The 23,341-nt window shown below is 42.9% G+C and overlaps 2 protein-coding genes across 3 annotated transcripts; one reads left to right on the top strand and one right to left on the bottom strand.

Moving 5' to 3' along the window:
- Positions 1-3,425: 3,425 nt before the first annotated feature.
- LOC103639501 (40S ribosomal protein SA-like) lies at positions 3,426-5,754 on the top strand. Its single transcript, NM_001374463.1, has 5 exons — positions 3,426-3,649; positions 4,418-4,680; positions 4,770-4,967; positions 5,072-5,258; positions 5,411-5,754. The coding sequence occupies exons 1-5, from the start codon at positions 3,502-3,504 to the stop codon at positions 5,539-5,541; spliced, it is 927 nt and encodes a 308-aa protein (NP_001361392.1). The 5' UTR covers positions 3,426-3,501; the 3' UTR covers positions 5,542-5,754.
- A 1,813-nt stretch (positions 5,755-7,567) lies between these two features.
- Positions 7,568-10,769, bottom strand: LOC100273909 (uncharacterized). 2 transcript variants are annotated; one of them, NM_001148301.1, is made up of 8 exons: positions 10,441-10,718; positions 9,679-9,735; positions 9,542-9,592; positions 9,381-9,443; positions 9,020-9,070; positions 8,874-8,940; positions 8,283-8,365; positions 7,660-7,979 (listed from the first exon to the last, which is right to left on the bottom strand). In NM_001148301.1, the coding sequence occupies exons 1-8, from the start codon at positions 10,546-10,548 to the stop codon at positions 7,779-7,781; spliced, it is 681 nt and encodes a 226-aa protein (NP_001141773.1). In that variant the 5' UTR covers positions 10,549-10,718; the 3' UTR covers positions 7,660-7,778. The 2 variants fall into 2 exon arrangements, with proteins under 2 accessions (XP_008658292.1, NP_001141773.1); XM_008660070.4 differs by lacking the exon at positions 9,381-9,443 and having other exon boundaries at positions 7,568-7,979; positions 10,441-10,769.
- Between the last annotated feature and the right edge of the window lie 12,572 nt (positions 10,770-23,341).

Below are 23,341 nucleotides of genomic sequence, written 5' to 3'. Positions count from 1 at the left end.
TGCTAATAATGTTTGTTACTATGTATGAGTAGATAGTACACTTTTAGCCTTAAGAGAGTCACACTTAAATTGACAAAGTAAAACTTGACTTAGAAACTCAGCTAGTGCTTTTGGCAACCAAACCCCTCAGCCAAACAGCTGCATGTCTAGAGCTAGAGGAGTAGACTCCTCACACCGGGTAAGTCTAGCTGAGTATTAGTATACTCAGCCTTGCTTGTGGCACAATTTTTGCAGGTACTCCTTAGGATGATTGGTTGTTGGTGTGACTTTGCCTCCATCTCTGCCATCGGGATAGACGGCCGAGTGGGTTACTGCTTCCGCAGGAGAGGACCAGGAGGAGTAGCGTGGCCAGGCTTCGCCATGTTACTCGGTTCTTCTCCGTTAGTTATTTTCCGCTGCATTAAAATTTATGGTTATTATTTCTGAAACTCTGATAATGTAATCACTAATGGTACTTCTTAAATTTGTGGTATTATGCTTTATTGTATTTCTCTGTGTCTCACCTTCGTGTGAGCTAGTGGTATTCGATCCTGGATAAGTGGCTTTATCGGACTAGATCCGAGGGACTGACGGGTTATTCCTGTTTAAGTGTGTTGCTGCCCTTAAGGGTGTGACTTGGGAACTTAAGCTGGAATAATTCGGGCGGTTCCGCCACAGCAGTGCCGCCTTCGCTGCTTCGTCAACGGATGGGGCTGCCTTCGAGCTAGCTCTCTTGGGTGCCATTGCGGGTGTTTTGTTCGTAGCACGAACGGTGGGCGCCAAATGTTGGAACTTGCTCTCCTGGGCAAGATGATCCAACGGGTGAATGAAAGTAATGCAAACAAGGTTTTAACTCGAGATGGCGATTGCCCTATTCATCCAGCCTCTCAAGGGCACTTTACGGGGGTATTTATAGGTGCCTGAGTGCCCAACGTCTCGATGTAAGGACGCATGTACCCTCATGCACCTGGGCTATCCCCGGAATATTCCCATAAAGGAGGGTTATAGACTGTCATTACAGAAAAGCCATTACAAATCGAGCCTGTAACACACTTCTCCACGCGGGGCCTGTTACAATAGGCTGAATCCCATGTGGGCCTCCAGGTCGGGTGAGGACGCGGGCGGGTCGACATCGTCGTAGGCCTTCGTCTCGTAGTGTAGAGGACGAAGGGTGGACCCCGCCGGTCATTTTGCCTCCGTTGGTGCAGCGAGATTGACGAAGGCTGGAGTGAAGGGTGGCGTCTTCGCCTTCGCCCCAATAGTGATCAATGGAGAGTCATGATCTCCGGGCAGAATTGGAATCACGGCTTGTGGGTAAAGTGTGCGACCTCTGTAGAGGGTTAGAAACTGATATATCAGCCGTGCTCACGGTTATGAGCAGCCTTGGGATCCTCTTTGATTAGAGATACAGATGATCTAAGATGTAGGTGATCTGAGATACAATGGTTCTACTTATTATTTTGGTTCGATGATGGTAATGATGTTCCTCGATGAGGAAATGATTCACGGGTTGGTTATTGCTAAAACTTGGCTCCCACTAATAATAAATACTTGACCAACTAAAAGCAACTGCTTTGATCTTAACCCCACATAAAGCTAGTCCACTTCAGCCAAACGGGACATTTGCTGAGTACGTTGATGTGTACTCACCCTTGCTTTCACAAAACACCGGGTTGCCTTTGGTGCAATCTATGCTCAGGTAAAGGAGAAGAAGTCGAGGTGGATCTCCAGGAGTTCCATGACTTCGACGAGTTCGAGGATTAAGCTAGCAACCTCCCCTAGTCAGCTGCCTGTGGTGGGTTGATTTACGTTGGCTACGTTTCTATTATGTGTACTTTGATTTATATTATGTAAATGACTCTAGTCTTTAATATGATTATTTATTCTTTATTGTTATCCGAAGCATTGTGCTATGATGAGTCACTTATGTAATCGCTATGTACGTGAGTTCTGATCCTAGCACGTACATGGTTCGCATATGGTTTACCTTCCAAAACCGGGTGTGACACTGCACCACCTGTTGCTCCTACTGGTGCTGATTGCGGTGCTGCACTAGGTAAACTGCTTACAGAATTTTCTCATCTTTGGTATGAGTCTTATTTAGACAACAATATTGTACTTATGCTAGAAGCATAACTTAGACATTTTACTTTGAACTCAATCACTCTTATGCAATTTCATTGTGGTAATAACATGAGGATTCTCATTCTCTGCTGCAGCTCCGGTTCCTACCGGTGATGGCTGGGATCAAACTGTGGCCCTGTTCCTGTGGATGGCACTGTTCCTCCAGTGGTCGCTCCTACTGGTTGGGAATCAGCAGCCTAGCCCACTGCCCACTACCCAAGGTTGGGAGTAGGCGTTGAGGCATCACTCTGAGACGTCTTGTGCGGGATTATTCCAAAGTATGAATGCCCGAATTCAGACGACATATTTTGTAGCTAATTTGCTATGCTTTGTGCACTTATGTTTTTAGGGCTTTCTAGTTGAACTGGTGCCCCTGTTCTGTTTTTAAAATTGCTGCTATGAAAGAGCCTGTGAAGTATAAGTACTAGCCCCTTTGTTTTCTGTCGACCACATTCCATGGTTTGGTTCGAACCGTTCGATGTCGTAGTTCTATATGATGATACATTCAGTTGATTTTGATATATGGATATTAATATTATTTGTCCATGTTTGATTTAGTGGTTGAGAATGAGAGATTTCCTGCAACTTGCTCAATAGACCTTCATTCTCGAGTCTCGAGTATGAAACTATCCGTCTATACATCCGTTTATACATGTTGGTCATTTGTTCTCAAATGCTTCGGAATTAAGAACAAGGCAACACAAATGTTAATGATTAAGGACTTCGTCCATCGAAGCATTATCTCCCTTAGGATATAATGATCTCCAGGCGAAGGTCATGAAGGACATACATTCGTCATCTCAATTTGAAATAATAAAAGCGGGAATATATAAGACATAGAAAGAACATGAGTAATTGTATTAAACCATTAGGTTATCAATATTTTCATTATATGATCATGAACAAACATTAATAATATTAAGTTAAATTTATACCTCCTAACTCTCTTTGGTACCTTATGTAACTTGACGTTGTTATGCAACAACACAGTTGTTTGGGTGTTTTTTTCATTGCACCAAAAAAATAAGGATTAAGTTTTAACAAAGCATTAATGATGCTCTTAAGGGGTTAGTTGTGAAGCCTGTTTTTCGAAGTCATCAATTGGTGTTATATGCATCTTTTGCATCACTAATGGACCGAATATAGTACGGAGTAGATGGAAAACTCATAGATAGGCCATATTTTGCAACGGCCCAATAGGCCAGAACGCATCACTACGTCTCTGCAGAAGCTTCCTAGGGTTTTTTAGGCGTCGCAGATAAGAGATCCCCTCACTGCATTCCCTCTGAGCGCCGCCACTCCCTGACATCGAGACCGGCTGCCCGACCCCGGTCCGGCGATCCCTCTGCACCCCTTTCTTTGCGCTGCCAGCCCCAATCTCTCGCATCCCTGTCAACCATGGCGGCGTCAGCAGGCGGAGGCGCGGTGCGCGCGCTGTCCCAGAAGGAGCAGGACATACAGATGATGCTCGCGGCCGACGTCCACCTCGGCACCAAGAACTGCGATTTCCAGATGGAGCGGTATGTCTTTAAGCGTCGCACCGACGGTATGTTCTTTCCTCCCGCATCCCTTCCTTTTTGCCTCTCCGCATGCGAATCCATGTAGATGTTGACAGGAAGGAGGCCGCTGGCGCTCCAGTGTTACAGTTCCGGGCGTGAATATCCTGGGTAGACGGTCTGTGGACTTGTGTCTTCGTATTTGTAGTGTATGCTATGACAGAGGACAAAATCTTAGTGGGAGCTGAACTTTTGTAGTCCAGATACAAATACGCTGATACGACGTATGGATATGGATATAAAAAACGATGTTTTTGTTATATGGATACGCATTAATCCAACTGATTATGTATATGCAAACACACTTTTTATCCGAATATTTTTTACTATTTTAAAAAATAATGATGGTCATTAATATAATTATAAAACTCTCGGATATGTGCAATGAAAAGCAGAAAAAAAATGCAGAGAGCCCATTTTAATTTTGACTTAACTGAGGCCGTGTTTCGTTGGACTGGTTACTTAAAAAGCTGTCGTCTTAAAATCTACTAGAGAACCAAATGTAGCTGATTTTATGTCTTGGTTTTGGTGCAGCAAGGAAGAATCTCACGTTATCAAGCCTCCACCGCATTTTATTGGATTTTCGTGTTGCAACCAGATTCCCATTATCCCTAGCAAACTAAATGCGGCCTTAGATTCCTAGTAATTTGTTGTAGACTAACTGCGGTGCAGTGTAGCAGCTTAATAGCATGTATGTTCTTCACAGTCAATATGAATTGTTAGGTGTGATATTCTATTCCTGTTACTTTTTTTATCAGGCATCTACATCATCAACCTGGGCAAGACATGGGATAAGCTCCAGCTCGCGGCGAGGGTTATTGTTGCCATTGAGAACCCACAAGACATCATCGTCCAGTCGGCCCGCCCCTACGGCCAGCGTGCTGTCCTCAAGTTCGCGCAGTACACTGGCGCCCATGCCATCGCTGGGAGGCACACCCCTGGTACCTTCACCAATCAGCTCCAGACCTCTTTCAGCGAGCCTCGCCTGCTCATCCTTACTGACCCAAGGACTGACCATCAGGTGAAGGGAATTTCTGTTCCAAAGTTCTTACGAAATATTTATGAATGCTGCAGTGTGATGGACTAATTGTAGTGCGTAACTGTTTGCAGCCAATCAAGGAGTCTGCTCTGGGGAACATCCCGACCATTGCCTTCTGCGACACTGACTCTCCCATGCGGTATGTCGATATCGGCATCCCAGCCAACAACAAGGGGAGGAACAGCATTGGATGCCTGTTCTGGCTTTTGGCCAGGATGGTTCTGCAGATGAGGGGCACTATCCTCCCTGGGCACAAGTGGGAAGTCATGGTATGCTAGCTTATGATGCTGTCCAAAATGACATTGGAGATGTGGTGATTCCATGTTTTATTGGTAACATTTCCATTCTTATTTGATAATAATGTCGTTTGCAGGTTGATCTGTTCTTCTACAGAGACCCAGAGGAAGCAAAGGAGCAGGAGGAGGAAGCTGCTGCGGCCCCTGAGTTTGCTGCAGTCACTGATTACCAAGGAGCTGATCAGTGGGGCGGTGACCAGTGGACCTCTGATGTGGCTGCACCACCTGTTGCTCCTACTGGTGCTGATTGGGGTGCTGCACCAGGTAAACTGCTTACATAATTTTCTAATCTTTGGTATGAGACTTGTTTAGACAACAATATTGTACTTATGCTAGAAGTATAACTCAGACATTTCAGTCACTCTTATGCAATTTCATTGTGGTAATAACATGAGGATTCTCATTCTATGCTGCAGCTCCGGTTCCTACCGGTGATGGCTGGGATCAAACTGTGGCCCCTGTTCCTGTGGATGGCACTGTTCCTCCAGTGGTCGCTCCTACTGGTTGGGAATCAGCAGCCCAGCCCACTGCCCAAGGCTGGGAATAGGCGTTGAGGCATCACTTTGAGACGTCTTGTGCGGGATTATTCCAAAGTATGAATGCCCGAAGTCAGACGACATATTTTGTAGCTAATTTGCTATGCTTTGTGCACTTATGTTTTTAGGGCTTTCTAGTTGAACCGGTGCCCCTGTTCTGTTTTTAAAATTGATGCTATGAAAGAGCCTATGAAGTATAAGTACTAGCCCCTTTGTTTTCTGTCGACCGCATTCCATGGTTTGGTTCGAACCGTTCGATGTCGTAGTTCTATATGATAATACATTCAGTTGATTTTGATATATGGATATTAATATTATTTGTCCATGTTTGATTTAGTGGTTGAGAATGAGAGATGTCCTGCAACTTTCTCAGTGGACCTTCATTCTCGAGTCTCGAGTATGAAACTATCCGTTTATACGCACCACCGACCAGTGTACCTTTCACCTGACCAAACGGAGGTAAAAGTTTTAAAAAATGTAGGCTACTTGTTTTTTTATGAAAATGTAAAAAAAAATAAATAATTAAGAAGTTAGAAAACAACAAATTCCAAACAAGCTAGATGTTCACCATTTATCTCCTTTGGTCAATGGGTTGGTTTTTGAACCTGCCACGTTTCCTTTTTAAAAAAGGTCTTCCTACATTGTTATATTGGTTTACATGATTTGCATCCAAATGAACTATCTAATCTAATATTGTAAAATTGAGCGACATATTTGATCAAAACCCTTAGATCAATGGTTTTGCACAATGGGTTGGTTTTTTAGCCTGATATATTTTCTTTTTAAAAAAGGTCTTTCTAATTTCATTGTAATATTGGTTTGCACGATTTGCATCGAAAGGTTAGCTGTCACCTTCATTCTTATTTTGTTTTGCAGCTGATATGATCCCAATCTAAGGTCTTCTTTAATGGGGCTTCCTCTTCCTCAAAAATGGTTTTGGTTTTAACTTATCTATTAAAGGTGTTTTTCTAGAGAAGCCAACAATATAAAAAATATCATTCGGTAAAACAACTTCTTTGTTTTTTAAATAAACAATGTCTAGTTAGATTAGTAATATAGTCAATGTCGACTGAGTTGTTGCAATTGCGTGGACCAAGAAAAAAATCAAACGGTAGTGGAAAAATCTCTTTATAAAATGTAAAGATAGTGGGAAGGTTTCTTGTAAAATGTACGTGAGTCTTAGCTACCGAAGCCTGTTTTTATTGGCTTCACCAAATGAGATAAGTGCTTTTTATGTGAAGCTATTTCAAAATATGTCGTCTGCTACGGCTTCATATAAATATTAATAAAGCTAGAACAGAATCCACCTAGAAACCCCAATAAAAGAACCTTAATATTGCCAATAATGAGTGCATGCGCACCAAGCACTAACGGTGTCCCATTGTCGTTATCAGGTTGGATCCAATGGGAGCGGTATTGCCCACCTTTCCATTACCGGTCGGTGAACCGGCCAGCCGAACCGGTCGATCAGTTATACCGACTAGAACCGATCCGTAACGCCTCACATTAAGGGGCCGTTCGTTTTTTTCCGGATCAGAGACATGGAACAATTTCTAATTGGTTTGTTTCTCTAATTTGTATAATTTTTTATCAATTTGAATAATTCCTGGTCTATTCCTGGACAAACGAACAAGACCTAATGATGTAGCATGTTCTGATTGATCTACATGGTACCACGTCAACTAGGCAGCTAGCTATTTTTTGTAACCATTTCAAGCCTAATAAATAAATAAATAATCATAAAATACTATCTACAAAATAGATTTTATTTATGTATTTCTATTCTTATGTTTAAGTTATGTATTTTTATTATTATGCTTGAGTCATGTAGTTAATTACGCAAATGTATGTATTTAAACTTCGATGAAACATTGTATTTCATTTCAAATAAAATTTAGTGACAAAAGCTGATGTGAAACTAATGAGAGTTATGATGGTGGATATAGACTCACGATGGCAGATACGGACTAGGCGATAGCTAATGAGACTCATTCCCAGCACACACCATTCACAACACACGTTCTCAAACAATGGACCTGACAGCCTCCTTCGAAGGACAAGACCAATCTCATATCTGAGCATTTCGTTATAGTAATAACAATAACCATAGGTTGCAGAAACCAACTCCGGCATAAAAAGGACTGGTATACCGAGATAATCTCAATAGGGTACACTACAAACTGAAGATGCAATGACTAAGAGAAGCTTCACTCGCTGAGTTTTGTATAGATCTCTCAGCACGCCTGAATCAGCCAAGGACAGGGAATATGCGTGTTACGTGTTCAAACGGAAGGATATCGGCTGTGTTCTTCTTGAGCTCTGGGTGATTGAACTCATTACGCGGAAGAACAATCACTTGAGACTGCCCACCCTTCTCAATCACCCAACCTGAGTTCGCGGCATGGTACTCAAGAAACTTGTCCAACGCGAGACCTTCGATGTTGATTGCCTGTAAAGAAAAGTGGTGTGTTAATATCAAGAAGAAACTATCCATTTAGCATACCCCATGGAAACCTAACACAAACCTGGTTGACCACGAACTAGTGATTATGGAGCAATTGATATAAAGCATACTCCCAGCTATCGTCTAGTATGATTCTTACATTACCATACATATGAATATACAAAAACAAGCACATGTGACAGCAGCACTTACTGAAGAACTTGAACACCAATTAAACAGGGAATACTGAAATTTATAATTAAACAGAGAATACCGAACATTTATAATTAAACAGGGATTGCGTCTTACCTCTACAAGAATAGGCCTTGGAACTTTCTGGTATGTCAAGGAAAGTACATGAATCGCATAGGATTGGATTGCTTGTTCGAAACCTGCACAATGTGCAGAGTCAGAGCAAATAAAGACATAGGTCATAATGCACATCATCAGGCCTAAAATATCATCCAGCTGCTGATTATGTCTGAATAAATCCACATAAAATTCTAGCGCTCAGGCGTTCTTCCCATCTCATTGAAAGAACCCAGGTAAATGAGGTTAACAAAAGAAAACTTCATGCTATTATAGGAGAATAAAAGATACCAAACACCAAGTGACAGAACAAGGCAGGCACACAAAATAATTTACTTCGGCCTGAATACACAATGTAACACTTCAGTCAACGCTGATGACAAAAAGCACTTGCACTCAACTAAGGCCTGACGACTAGAACGTGGAACATCATTTCAAATTTCTACTAGAAATCCAGCGTGAACATTAGAACTTTAACACTCATAAGAATTGTTTTTGCTATTAAGACTAAGATTGGTGCGACAAGCTCACATTATAAAATGTAACAGACTATGCATATCTCAAACTCGATGGCTCAACAAATATATTTACCTGGCACTGCTTCCGATATGTGGCGGTTCTTTGCTGCTTCATCCCAAAATTGACTGAACCTAGCAGTCTTTAAGCAAAATTCTTACGTTAGCTATAGATTCCTTTCTAATTTCTACTGGTGAACATAAGTTAGACCAAGTATGTACCTCTAGGTAGTGAGAAAGAACTATCAATACCTTGAATTGCTCCTCCATTTGCTGAAACAAAGAGACAGACAAGCAAACTGAACATACCAACAAAATAATGTAGCCAAAAAATGTAAAGATAACGGGACAGCTCTTTTATGGAATCTCTGAATCTGTGGCATTTGCAAGGCTAGTCTGTTTCGTGCAAAATTTCAAATCACATTGAAACATGGGTGTGGGGGCTTGTTTACCAAATATCTATAATTATTGGATATTGTGCACGTTCACCGAGCATGAGCCATAATTAAATACTGTGTATTCCAGGTCTACACAGCAAATCTGATACAACTCAACTAAAAGGGCAGGATGTAATTTTTAGTACCACATGTTCAGGGATTAAGAATAAGCACAAACTGAAGTCAGGGGCTGGCATTGCCATGAGAGCCTGCAAACAAAACATCATAAGCAAGGCAAAAATAGTCAGAAGTGATCTCAGATATGCTACCGATCAATGAAATCGATGTACCCATTAAATGTTCTAACCTTAATCAGTATGTGGGCCACAATCTGTATGCTCATCCTTTCTGGCTCAAACTGCAAAAGGAAACCAGTAACTAAGAAAACATATGAATGGAGCCACAATACTTGTAAAAATGATGTCGCTAGAGATCCGCTGTAACCTGGTACAAGCGAAGAAGGCTGAGATTTGCATCCAAGTTATATGTCTGAGATGAGACCTAAACAAGAAAAAAGAAAAGGATCGAAACATTAGGCAGAACTAAATGTTGCAAAAAGTCCAAAAATACAATGCAGGTGTCCTCTTATAACCTAAAAGGAAATTGCCAGTCAACAAATTGGTTGAAGAGGTTCATTTTGCGGGCATACCATCTACTAAATATTTCATTTCGCAGCAGTAATACCATTTGCCTCATATCATAGAAACCGAAACATCTTATAACAGGCAGCAATGGCATCCAAACCTACCTATTCTGGTCATCAGAATAGTAATCTTGTCCACTCACCCTACAGAAGCCCTAGATAGTACATGTACAAGGTTAATCTATTTTCTAGGAACTCCTGCCGAACACTTACGACAAACACGCTCGAGCACCATTCTGAATAGAATAAAAAGGCAAATAACTTCAGCAGTCCCCAACAAACATTATACACTTCAAGGATCCTGAAAAGGTGTAGAGTATCCGTAATTTTCCAGTATCATCGAAATACAATGAGTGGCACTAAGCTGCGGTTAATCTAACATCTGACTACCCCACGATTTCACCAACGTTCGAACGCAACCATGAGAACACTATTTACAAACACAGCTAAAAACGTAATCTAACCACACCCCTACCCCTACCCCCACCCCCACCCCCAACCCAACCCAGTGACCCACAAGCAAAACCAGCAGGAAAAAGAGCATCCCGGTGGTCAGGGTTTACCTGCTCATTGACGAACTTCTCGAGGTCGTTGAGGATGTCGGGGTTGTAGGGGTTCAGGGCCACGAGGTCCTCCACCGTGTAGTTCTCCGCCGCTTGCTCTGTCGCCATCACAGCAGGTCTCGAGAACTCCAAACGCTAGCTCGACCTCGCGCGGAAGCCGGAGTTGACGGGAGAGGGGAAGTGGCGGCGCGGCGGGGGAGAGGCAGGCGAGAGAAGGGTTTCCAGAGGAAAGGCGTACGTAGGGGTGTTAATGGATCCTGATCTGCTCCTTCCCAAAATGATAAAACCCTATTTGTAGTTAAAAACGAATAAAAATAGAACTCGGTTCTAATTTAGGGGGTGTTTGGTTACACCCCGCTAAAATTTAGCCCATGTCCTATCGAATGTTTGAACCTCCGTTCCGGATATTAAATGTAGTCGGATTATAAAATTAATTTGTCAGTCGAAGATTAAAAGACGAGACGAATCTAGTCCTGTTGGTTGGGTCTATATTTCATACTCATATTTAAAAGTCAAACGCTTGATGTGACCCGTGCTAAACTTTAGCAGGAGCAACCAAACACCCCCTTAATCTGATCTTTAAATCTTATAGCTCTAAAAATTAGAGCCCTAGCCGTATGCGACCGAAGCAGAGGCCCACCTGCGTTGATTCTTTTACTTTCTCGGCTCGACGGCCCATCTCCACCCGTTTCTGCTTCTCTGCGTTCAGTCTGCTGGCCCATGCAACAAATACACACTCCTTTTTTTAATTTTTTTGGTCGGCACACCCATTTCTTTTGTTTGTTTCTAAGGCCCTGGTTTCGAGATCTTCATTTCAAATTTTTTAACTTCATTCCAACATCTTCCACCCAAACAAGTCCAGCTCCACGAGCTCTAGCTTTTAAAAAAAATCAAAACTAGAGGTCAGCTGTATGAAATTTATGAAGTTCCTTAGAGAGTGCTTCAAAAACATTGTTTTTATATCTCCTCATGAAACTTAACGAAAATTATCCACCATGCAAAACTTCTGTTCTCTCTCGACAGCCTACTAATTATCAAGGGTAATCAAGAAAACCCACATAAATCAATTGTACTATAGAAAATGGAGTCCATATGCAAGCTAAACGCTCCTGGAACCCACCTTAACAGTTTGTTGGAACTGTTTTATGGTAAAGCTAGAAAACCAAAGCTGAAGTTTTTCAAAGTAAATCTCTACCAAATAAGTCATAAATGTTTGTTTTGAAGCACGGGGTTTTTTAAAATAAACTGGTTTATAAAGTCGGAGGTGCTTCTAACATGCCAGATAGTTTCTAGAAACTCGAAGGTAAAACAAGTTTTTGCGCGTCAAGTTGGTTTGGTAGAAATTACAGTGATTGCCACAATCCTTAGACCTATGCATGTGATCCCCTCGATGCTCACTCTGCTGATTTTAATGTTTAATTGTTATTTGAGAAGTTTGAATTCAAATATAGGAGTTCAAGCTATATTCAAAATTGGCAGCAAAGAAAAATGAAGTGAATAATTTGATGGATTACTTTCAAAATAGGGTAAGAATATACTTGTATTTGTGTATAAAAAGATAAAATGGTTTTAAAAAATTAGGTTCCAAACACACTTTGTTTAAAAAACAGTGTCTAGAAAGTGGGATAGGAATCAATTTCTTGTAAAGGAGCTTCCAAATATGACCTAAAAACTAGTTTTCTTTGTTTTTTCCGTTTACTTTGCATGCTTTATATGCAGCAAGGACAGAGTCACCAAACTGAACAAGGATCCCTGGGTCTTCTTGACTTCTTTTTACATGTAAGTACAAATGGCAATAGGACTCAGATCCCTATTATTTCTTGTGGAAAAATCCTATATCAGAGAATGTGGATGGAGAAGTTTCTTCCCCACGAGGATGCAAACGGGGGACATGAAAGCTTTCCTCATCCCCATTCCCCGTAGAGATCCGTTAAACTCGCATGTGACGATGTGTTTGTGTACTAGTTACTGATAAAAATAGATTATTACATTGCCAATAGATCACTCATTATACAAATATGTTCATTTTAATGTACACATGATGATTTGTTACATCTGACTATGTGTATAAGTGACAATATTTTCCATTAATAACAAAGTACGTATGGTTTAATTATAATTTAAGTGGGGCAGGGAATTTGTCAGGGGAACAAGAATAGGGAAGAGATGTCCCACACGCGTTAGTGCAGATCATCGGGGGAAAAATCGTCGCGTGTATGGGGTTGAGGAGCTATTCTCTAACAGAGAATTCTCCATTGCCATCCCTACATGTAAGTGACTGATCACTTACAGCGGACAACATAAACAAGTGAATGTTGCTATGTTCAGCCAGTTTTAGGTTTCGATTTTTGACCATTACCGATGCAATTTATGTTTAGTTCGTTACGGTCATCTCGTATACCCCGCATCTGACCTCGTTTCGACAATTTCAATCTCGAATTCGTTTTCAAATAAAAATCCCGAATTTGTTTTCAAACAAAAATGTAAAAGTGAAAGCAAGAAGGGAACATATCTGGTGCAAACCAACTCTTTTATGCAACCATGCAAACTTCTAATTTGAACCACCTCTAGTTGCATGAGTCAACGTCCGGGTCTAAAAACAAAGGTCCAAAGTAGGGGACTAGTACAGGGTTGCACTGGCAATGGGGCGAATCGAAAGAGAGCCACGGACTGCCATGGGAGTGCAAGCTTTTCACTTTCAACAGTTCCCAATCACACTCTGCTTACATGGCGTTCCAGAAGAAAGAGCCGATGCAAACCTTTCCGGGTTTTGCATCGACCCCGATGTCCCAAGTGCTCGCCCAGTCGCCAAAGTACGAAGCAAGTGCTCGACAAGTCGCTATTGCGTTTGCGTGAGCGGCCGATGAAACACGCCACTGGGATAATTCGCGCCACGATGTGTGTGGCCCGGCGCTGTAGGACCGTGGACCCGGGCACGTCATTGGTCCTATTTCTTTGGGCTTTTTAAACTTCTGAACACCAAAAGCTGATGTAGAATGTCAAACGCATCAACTTTTTATTTTGTTTCTATAAAAATCTCTTTGGTAAAACCGTCCAAAGTAAACATTAACATATAATCGGTTGAGTCGTCACGATAGTAATAATCTGTTACTTTCTAGATTTTAAACCCTTTGAACCATTTTGGACTACTTCATCCTTCTCCATACGTAATCTCCACGATACTCATATTTTTTTCCAATCAGATTCATTTCACAGCTAGATTATTAGAAAACTGGTTAGGAAAAAGTTGAAACAAACAAATACATTGTCTTTTGTTGAGGACTCGCCGGATTTGACAGTGCTCGTGTTCACTCTCTTATGTTATCAGCAGATTCCCTATCTCATTTATATTTTAAATTCCACTTTATAAACAATATCAAACAATATCATTTACAGTTTTATGTTATCTATCTTTATCTATGGGAGACAGTTTTATCATAGCTAGGTGAGACACTTGCCAAGACTCTAGATATTCCATGTGGACGTAACGACATGTGTCCATCTTAATAATTGACCTCTTGCCTATCGGTTGTCATCATAGTCGGTCCTAGCATTTTTGTGGCCCTGGGCCAAAGTTAATATTGAGGCCCCTCCCAACTCCATATATATGTATATATATGTTCATATGTATAATATATATATACTACTAATTATGTCACTAATGTAGGCGTGCACACACCCATGGTGCACGTTCTGCCGCGCCCACCCCGCCCGCATCCGCTCCGCACCCCGCATCCCGCCCGCGGGGATTGAGCACAGACGTTACATGGTAGATTGGGAGATTGTGCCACTTCCTCATCAGTCGCGATGCCTCCCCTGCCCCTGTCTCCGCGAATCTCGCTTCCCCCGCCCCCGCAAATCTCGTCGTCGCCGTTCTGACGAGGGTTTTGCTGCTCCGTACACCGCGTGCAGCGGCGACGTGACCGCAGCTGGTCGCCGCCCCGGATCGAGGAGGGGGAGGAGCCGGCGGAGGCCCCTGTGGTGGCTGCGGGGGCGGGAGCGCCATGAGGGGCGGTGGTCGTGGCGGCGGCGAGAGGCAGCCTTCCTACGCGGCGCCGGATGGGGCGGATGCGGTGGCGATCCCGGTCGCCTTCAGGAAGATGGTGCAGATGAAAGGGAAATAGGCTTACACCTTTTCCTAAATGATTTTGGTGGTTGAATTGCCCAACACAAATAATTGGACTAGCTAGTTTGCTTTAGATTATAAGTTCTACAGGTGCCAAAGGTTCAACACAAACCAATAAAAAGTCCAAGAAAGGGTTCAAATAAAAAGAGCAAAAGACAACCGAAAGGCAGCCCTGGTCTGGCGCACCGGACTGTCCGGTGTGCCACCGGACAGTGTCTGGTGTACCAGGGAGCTCAACTCCAAACTTGCCACCTTCGGGAATTTGGGAAGTCACTCCGCTATAATTCTTCGTATTGTCCGGTGTAGCACCGGACTGTCCGGTGTGCCAAGCAGAGCAACGACCGCCAGTGCAACGGTCGAGTTCAACGGTCGGCTGACAACGCTACAGTGCGTGGACTACGCGCGCAGAGTCAGAGCAGGCGCAGATGGCGCACCGGACAGTGAACAGTGCATGTCCGGTGCACCACCGGATGGTCCGGTGGCCCCATAAGTCAGAGCTCCAATGGTCGAACCCTAACGGTTGGGTGACGTGGCTGGCGCACCAGACAGTGTTCGGTGGCGCACCGGACTATCCGGTGCGCCCTTCGACAGCAGATTTCCCCAACGGCCATATTGGTGGTTGGGGCTATAAATACCCCCCAACCACCACTCTTCAAGGCATCCATGTTTTCAGCCATTGCATTCAATACAAGAGCTCTAGACTTCACTCCAAGACACAAACAAGAGATCAAATCATCTCCCAAGTCCGGAATCACTCCAATCAAATAGTGACTAGTGAGAGAGAGAGATAATTGTGTTCATTTGAGTTCTTGTTGCTTGGATCGCTTTTCTTCTTCCTCTATTCTTTCTTCCAAGTTCTTTGTAACCAAAGCAAGAGACACCAATTGTGTGGTGGTCCTTGCGGGGACTTAGTGTCCCGATTGATTGAGAAGAGAAGCTCACTCGGTCTAAGTGACCGTTTGAGAGAGGGAAAGGGTTGAAAGAGACCCGGTCTTTGTGATCACCTCAACGGGGAGTAGGTTTGCAAAGAACCGAACCTCGGTAAAACAAATCACTGTGTCATCCGCCTTATTTGCTTGTGATTTGTTTTCGCCCTCTCTTTCAGACTCGATTATATTTCTAACGCAAACCCCGGCTTGTAGTTGTGCTTAAACTTTATAAATTTCAGATTTGCATATTAACCCCCCCCCCTATAGGCGACTTTCAATTGGTATCAGAGCCTAGTACTTCATTAGAGCCTAACCGCTTGAAGTGATGTCGGTAGATCACGCTAAGAAGGAGATGGTGACCGGCGAGAAGCCCGCCACAAGCCACGGGAAGGCTCCATCGAGAGAGTCCGGCAACAAGGTGAAGGGATCCCCTTCACATAACAAGTCGCATCGGAGCGGCGAAAAGAAAAAGAAGATGAAGAAGGTGGTCTACTACGAGACCAACTCTTTATCGCCATCCACCTCCGGCTCCGACGCGCCGTCCGTTACTTCTAAGCGCCATGAGCGCAAGAAGTTTAGTAAGATCCCCTTACATTACCCTCGCATTTCCAAACATACTCCATTTATTTCCGTCCCCTTAGGCAAACCACCGATGTTTGACGGTGAAGATTATTCTAGGTGGAGTGATATGATGAGATATCACCTAACCTCACTCCACAAAAGCTTATGGGACATTGTTGAGTTTGGGGTACAGGTACCTTCCGTAGGGGATGAAGATTATGATGCGGACGAAGTCGCCCAAATTATTCACTTTAATTCCCAAGCAACTACTATACTCCTCACCTCTCTAAGTCGAGAGGAGTATAATAAGGTGCAAGGGTTAAAAGTGCTAAAGAAATTTGGGATGTACTAAAGACCACGCACGAAGGAGACGAGGTGACCAAGATCACCAAGATGGAGAAGATCGAGGGAGAGCTCGGTCGTTTTATGCTCAACCAAGGAGAGGAGCCACAAGCAATGTACAACCGGCTAAAGACCTTGGTGAACCAAGTGCGCAACCTCGGGAGCACAAAATGGGATGACCATGAGATGGTCAAGGTTATTCTTAGATCACTCGTTTTTCTTAATCCCACTCAAGTAAATTAATTCGTGGTGATCCTAGATATAAGCTAATGTCTCCCGAGGAGGTTATAGGAAAATTTGTGAGCTTTGAATTGATGATCAAAGGCTCCAAGAAAATCATCGAGCAAGGCGCCACCTCAACACCCAAGGTGCAACCCGTCGCATTCAAGGCGACTGAGGAAGAAAAGAAGGACTCTACACCAAGTAGGGTCCCCATCGACGCCTCCAAGCTCGACAACGAGGAGATGGCGCTCATCATCAAGAGCTTCCGCCAAATCCTCAAGCAAAGGAGGGAGAGGGATTACAAATCCCGCTCCAAGAAGGTTTGCTACAAATGTGGTAAGCCCGGTCATTTTATCGCTAAATGTCCTTTATCTAGTGATAGTGACAGGGGCGACGACAAGAAGGGAAAGAGAAGAGAAAAGAAGAGATACTACAAAAAGAAGGGCGGCGATGCCCATATTTGCTGGGAGTGGGACTCCGATGAGAGCTCCACCGACTCCTCCTCCGACGAGGACGCCGCAAACATCGCCGTCACCAAATGCCTTCTCTTCCCCAACGTCGGCCACAAGTGCCTCGTGGCAAGGGACGGCAAAAATAAGGTAAAATCTAGAGCCTCCACTAAATATGCAACATCTAGTGATGAGGAGAACTCTAGTGATAATGAGGATAATTTACTTGCCCTTTTTGCCAACCTTAACATGCAACAAAAGAAAAAGTTAAATGAATTAATTAGTATTATTCATGAGAAGGATGAACTTTTGGACACCCAAGAGGACTTCCTTATTAAGGAAAACAAGAAGCATGTTAAAGTTAAAAATGATTATGCTCAGGAAGTAGAGAAGTGTGAAAAATTAACTAGTGAGCTAAGCACTTGCCATGACATCATTTCCAACCTTAGAAATGAGAATGCTAAATTGATTGCTAAGGTTGAGAAATTAGATGATTGTGATTATTCTCTTGTCAAACTTAAAAATGATAATGCTAATTTAATTGCTAAGATTGACAAGTTGAATGAATCAATTGGTAGCCTTAAGATAGAAAATGAAAAATTGATTATTAAGGCTAAAAATTTAAATGTTTGCAATGATATTGTTTCCAATCTTAGAAATTAAAATGTCATGTTACATGCTAAGATTGATGAATTAAATGTTTGCAAACCCTCTACATCTATCGTTAGTCATGTCTCTATTTGCACTAGATGTAGAGATGTTAATATTGATGTTATCCATGATCACATTGCTATGATTAAACAACAAAATGATCATATAGCAAAATTAGATGCTAAAATTGCCGAGCATGAATTAGAGAATGAAAATTTTAAATTTGCTCGTAGTATGCTTTATAGTGGGAGACGCCCAGGCATTAAGGATGGCATTGGCTTCCAAAAGGGAGACAATGTCAAGCTCAATGCCCCCAAGAAATTGTCCAACTTTGTTAAGGGCAAAGCTCCCATGGCTCAGGATAACGAGGGTTACATTTTATACCCTGTCTGTTATCTCGAGCACAAAATTAGGAGAATTCACTCTAGGAAGTCTCACTCTGGCTCTCATCATGCTTTTATGTATAAAAGTGAGGCATCTAGTTCTAGGCAATCCACTCATGTCAAATTGACTAAGAAGAAAACTCCTATTGCATCAAATGAACCTAACATTTCATTTAAGACTTTTGATGCATCATATGTGCTAACTAACAAATCAGGCAAATTAGTTGCCAAATATGTTGGGGGCAAACACAAGGGGTCAAAGACTTGTGTTTGGGTACCTAAGGTGCTTGTTTCTAATGTCAAAGGACCCAAGACCGTTTGGGTACCTAAGAACAAGGCCTAAAATTGTTTTGTAGGTTTATGCATCCGGGGGCTCAAGTTGGATCATTGATAGCGGGTGCATAAACCACATGACAGGGGAGAAAAGGATGTTCTCCTCTTATGAGAAAAACCAAGATCCCCAAAGAGATATCACATTCGGGGATGAAAATCAAGGTTTGGTCAAAGGACTTGGTAAAATTGCTATATCACCTGACCATTCTATTTCCAATGTTTTTCTTGTAGATTCTTTAGATTACAATTTGCTTTCTGTTTCTCAATTATGCAAAATGGGTTACAACTGTCTTTTTACGGATTTAGGTGTTACTGTCTTTAGAAGAAGTGATGATTCAGTAGCATTTAAGTGAGTGTTAGAGGGTCAGCTATACTTAGTTGATTTTAATAGAGCTGAACTTGACACTTGCTTAATTGCTAAGACTAACATGGGTTGGCTCTGGCATCGCCGACTAGCCCATGTTGGGATGAAGAATCTTCACAAGCTTCTAAAGGGAGATCACATTTTAGGACTAACAAATGTTCATTTTGAGAAAGACAGGGTTTGTAGCGCATGCCAAGCAGGAAAGCAAGTTGGTGTTCATCATCCACACAAGAACATCATGACGACTGACAGGCCGCTTGAGCTACTCCACATGGACCTATTCGGCCCGATAGCTTACATAAGCATCGGCGGGAGTAAGTATTGTCTTGTAATTTTGGATGATTATTCTCGCTTCACTTGGGTGTTCTTTTTGCAGGAAAAATCACAAACCCAAGAGACATTAAAGGGATTCTTGAGACGGGCTCAAAATGAGTTCGGCCTAAGGATCAAAAAGATTAGAAGCGACAATGGGACAGAGTTCAAGAACTCACAAATAGAAGGCTTTCTTGAGGATGAGGGCATCAAGCATGAGTTCTCTTCTCCCTACACGCCACAACAAAATGGTGTAGTGAAGAGGAACAATAGAACTCTATTGGACATGACAAGGACCATGCTTGATGAGTACAAGACTTCGGATCGGTTTTGGGCCGAGGCGGTCAACACCGCTTGCTACGCCATCAACCGATTATATCTTCATCGAATCCTCAAGAAGACATCCTATGAACTCCTCACCTGTAAAAATCCCAATGTTTCATATTTTAGAGTCTTTGGTAGCAAATGTTTTATTCTTGTTAAAAGAGGTAGAAAATCCAAATTTGCTCCTAAGGCTGTAAAAGGCTTTTTACTAGGATATGATTCAAACACAAGGACATATAGAGTCTTTAACAAGTCCACTGGACTAGTTGAAGTTTCTTGTGACATTGTGTTTGATGAGACTAACAGCTCTCAAGTAGAGCAAGTTGATCTTGATGAACTAGATGATGAAGAGGCTCCGTGTGTCGTGCTAAGAAACATGTCCATTGGGGATGTGTGTCCTAAAGAATCCGAAGAGCCTCCACAAGCACAAGATCAACCATCTTCCTCCATGCAAGCATCTCCACCAACCCAAGATGAGGATCAAGCTCAAGATGGTGAAAATGAAGATAAAGAGGATGAGTCACCTCAAGAGGAGAACAATGATCAAGGGGGAGATGTTAATGATCAAGACAAGGAAGATGAACAAGACCCAAGACCGCCACACCCAAGAGTCCACCAAGCGATACAAAGAGATCACCCTTGAACTCCATCCTCGGCGATATTCATAAGGGGGTAACCATTCGATCTCGTGTCGCTCATTTTTGTGAACATTACTCCTTTGTGTCTTCTATTGAGCCATACAGGGTGGAAGACGCATTAAGGGATTCAGATTGGATGTTGGCAATGCAAGAGGAACTCAACAACTTCAAGATGAATGAGGTATGATATTTAGTTCAACGTCCTAATCAAAATGTTGTAGGAACCAAGTGGGTCTTCCGCAACAAGCAAGATGAGCATGGTGTGGTGACAAGGAACAAAGCCCGACTTGTGGCCAAGGGATATTCACAATTCGAAGGTTTGGATTTCGGTGAAACCTATGCACCCGTAGCTAGGCTTGAGTCAATTCGTATATTACTTGCCTATGCTACTTACCATGGCTTTAAGCTTTACCAAATGGACGTGAAAAGTGCCTTCCTCAATGGACCAATCAAGGAAGAGGTCTATGTTGAGCAACCTCCCGGCTTTGAAGATAGTGAGTACCCTAACCATGTCTATAAACTCTCTAAGGCGCTTTATGGGCTCAAGCAAGCCCCAAGAGCATGGTATGAATGCCTAAGAGATTTTCTTATCGCTAATGGCTTCAAAGTCGGAAAAGTCGATCCTACTATCTTTACTAAAACAATTGCAAATGATTTGTTTGTATGCCAAATTTATGTTGATGATATCATATTTGAGTCTACTAACAAATCTACTTGTGAAGAGTTTAGTAGGATTATGATTCAAAAATTCGAGATGTCTATGATGGGGGAGTTGAAGTATTTCTTAGGATTTTAAGTGAAGCAACTCCAAGAGGGCACCTTCATTAGCCAAACGAAGTACATTCAAGACATACTCACCAAGTTTGGAATGAAGGATGCCAAGCCCATCAAGACACCCATGGGAACCAATGGGCATCTCGACCTCGACACGGGAGGTAAATCCGTAGATCAAAAGGTATATCGGTCGATGATAGGATCTCTACTCTATTTATGTGCATCTCGACCGGATATTATGCTTTCCGTATGCATGTGTGCAAGATTCCAAGCCGATCCTAAGGAAGATCACCTTAGGGCCGTAAAACGAATCTTGAGATATTTAGTTCATACTCCTAAGTTTGGCCTTTGGTACCCTAAGGGATCCTGAGAGCACCTAGAGGGGGGTGAATAGGTGATCCTGTAAAAACTTGAAACTTAATGCCACAAAACTTGATTAGGAGTTAGCACAACAAAGCCAAGTGGCTAGAGAGGAGTTCTTGCAAGACACGATAACCACAAGAAGATCAACACAGTTAGACACAGTGGTTTATCCCGTGGTTCGGCCAAGTCCAACACTTGCCTACTCCACGTTGTGGCGTTCCAATGGACGAGGGTTGCAATCAACCCCTCTCAAGCGGTCCAAAGACCCACTTGAATACCACGATGTTTTGCTTTGGTTACTATATCCCGCTTGCGAGGAATCTCCACAACTTGGAGCCTCTCGCCCTTACAATTTGATGTTCACAAAGAAGCACGGAAGTAAGGCTGGGATGAGCAACGCACAAATACGCACACAAGTCACAACTCGAGCTCACAACACAACACAAAGAGTTCTCTACTCAAATGGAGCTCTAGTTGCTATCACAAAGAATCGAATGCGCGAAATTGGTGTCTTGGTGCTTAGGAATGCTTAGAGAATGCTCGGTGTCCTCCTCCATGCGCCTAGGGGTCCCTTTTATAGCCCTAAGGCAGCTAGGAGCCGTTGAGAGCATTCCAGGAAGGCAATTCTTGCCTTCTGTCGCCTGGCGCACCGGACAGTCCGGTGCACCACCGGACACTGTCCGGTGCGGATTTCTTTCCTTCTTTGGAGAAGCCGACCGTTGGAGATTCAGAGCCGTTGGCGCACCGTATACTGTCCGGTGCACACCGGCCAGTCCGGTGCCCCCTTCTGACCGTTGGCTCTGCCACGCGTCGCGCGCGGATTACGCGGCCGACAGTTGGCCCGACCGACTGTTGGCTCACCGGACAGTCCGGTGCACCACCGGACAGTCCGGTGATTTATAGTCGTACGCCACCGACGAAACCCGAGAGCAGTCAGTTCGCCAGAGCCAGCCTGGCGCACCGGACACTGTCCGGTGCACCACCGAACAGTCCGGTGCACCCAGACTTCGCAGAGTCTTGGCTGCTCAGCCAAGTCTTTTCCAAATTGGTCTTTTCCTGTTTCTAGCACTTAGACACAATACATTAGTCTCCAAAACAATGTACTAAGTCTTAGAAACATACCTTTACTCTTGATTTGTACTTTGTCCATCATTTGGCATAGATTAACACATGACCACTTGTGTTGGCACTCAATCACCAAAATACTTAGAAATGGCCCAAGGGCAAATTTCCCTTTCAATCTCCCCCTTTTTGGTGATTTATGCCAACACAACAAAAAGCAACTAAAAGAAGTGCAACATCAATGCAAATGAGAACACAAATTTGTTTTGAATCAAATTTGGCATATTTGGATCATTCTTTGCTACCACTTGGTTTTGTTTTTGCAAATCAACCTCAATTTCCTATCTCTAAGTCAAACACACTTGTTGAGACATAAAGAGAGTTGTTCCAAGAGAAATTGATCAAAGATTTCAAAAACTCCCCCTTTTCCCATAATCAACCATTCTCCCCACAAGAGGCCAACTTTTGACAAAAGAGACAATAAGAGATTTTTGACAAACCAAAAGCTATATTCTAACATTTTCAAAATTCTCAAGTGGTAGCTGATCCATTTATTGCTTTGGCCTTATTTTCTCCCCCTTTGGCATCAAGCACCAAAACGGGATCAATCTTGGCCCTTAAAACCCCATTGCCTCACCAAAATCTTCAATTAAGAGTAAAAAGGAAATAAGAGCATGAAGATGAACTTGGAGTTAGTTACACTTTCATCGGAGTGCAGTGGAAGTCTTTCATGGTCCAAGTCCAACATTTCCTTTCAATCCACCTTTGAGACTAAATCAAGCAAACTCAAGTACACAGTTAGTCTCAAGGGGTCAAGTTGTAGCACAACTCCCCCTAAATATGTGCATTACTTGCAAATGGACTTGTGAGGTCCGGGGAGTGCTTGTACAACTTGAGCACCATACATAAACAACAAAATGCATAAAGGAATATGATCAAGGCATAAAACACATGTATGCTATAAATCAATCCAAGTTCCGCGAATCTAAGACATTTAGCTCACTATGCAGCCTGCAAAAGGTCTTCTCATCTAGAGGCTTGGTAAAGATATCGGCTAGCTGGTTCTCG

The sequence above is a fragment of the Zea mays genome, chromosome 9, assembly GCF_902167145.1.
Source record: "Zea mays cultivar B73 chromosome 9, Zm-B73-REFERENCE-NAM-5.0, whole genome shotgun sequence".
In the NCBI taxonomy this organism is placed as follows: domain Eukaryota; kingdom Viridiplantae; phylum Streptophyta; class Magnoliopsida; order Poales; family Poaceae; genus Zea; species Zea mays.
This window is presented reverse-complemented; position numbering and strand designations above follow the sequence as displayed.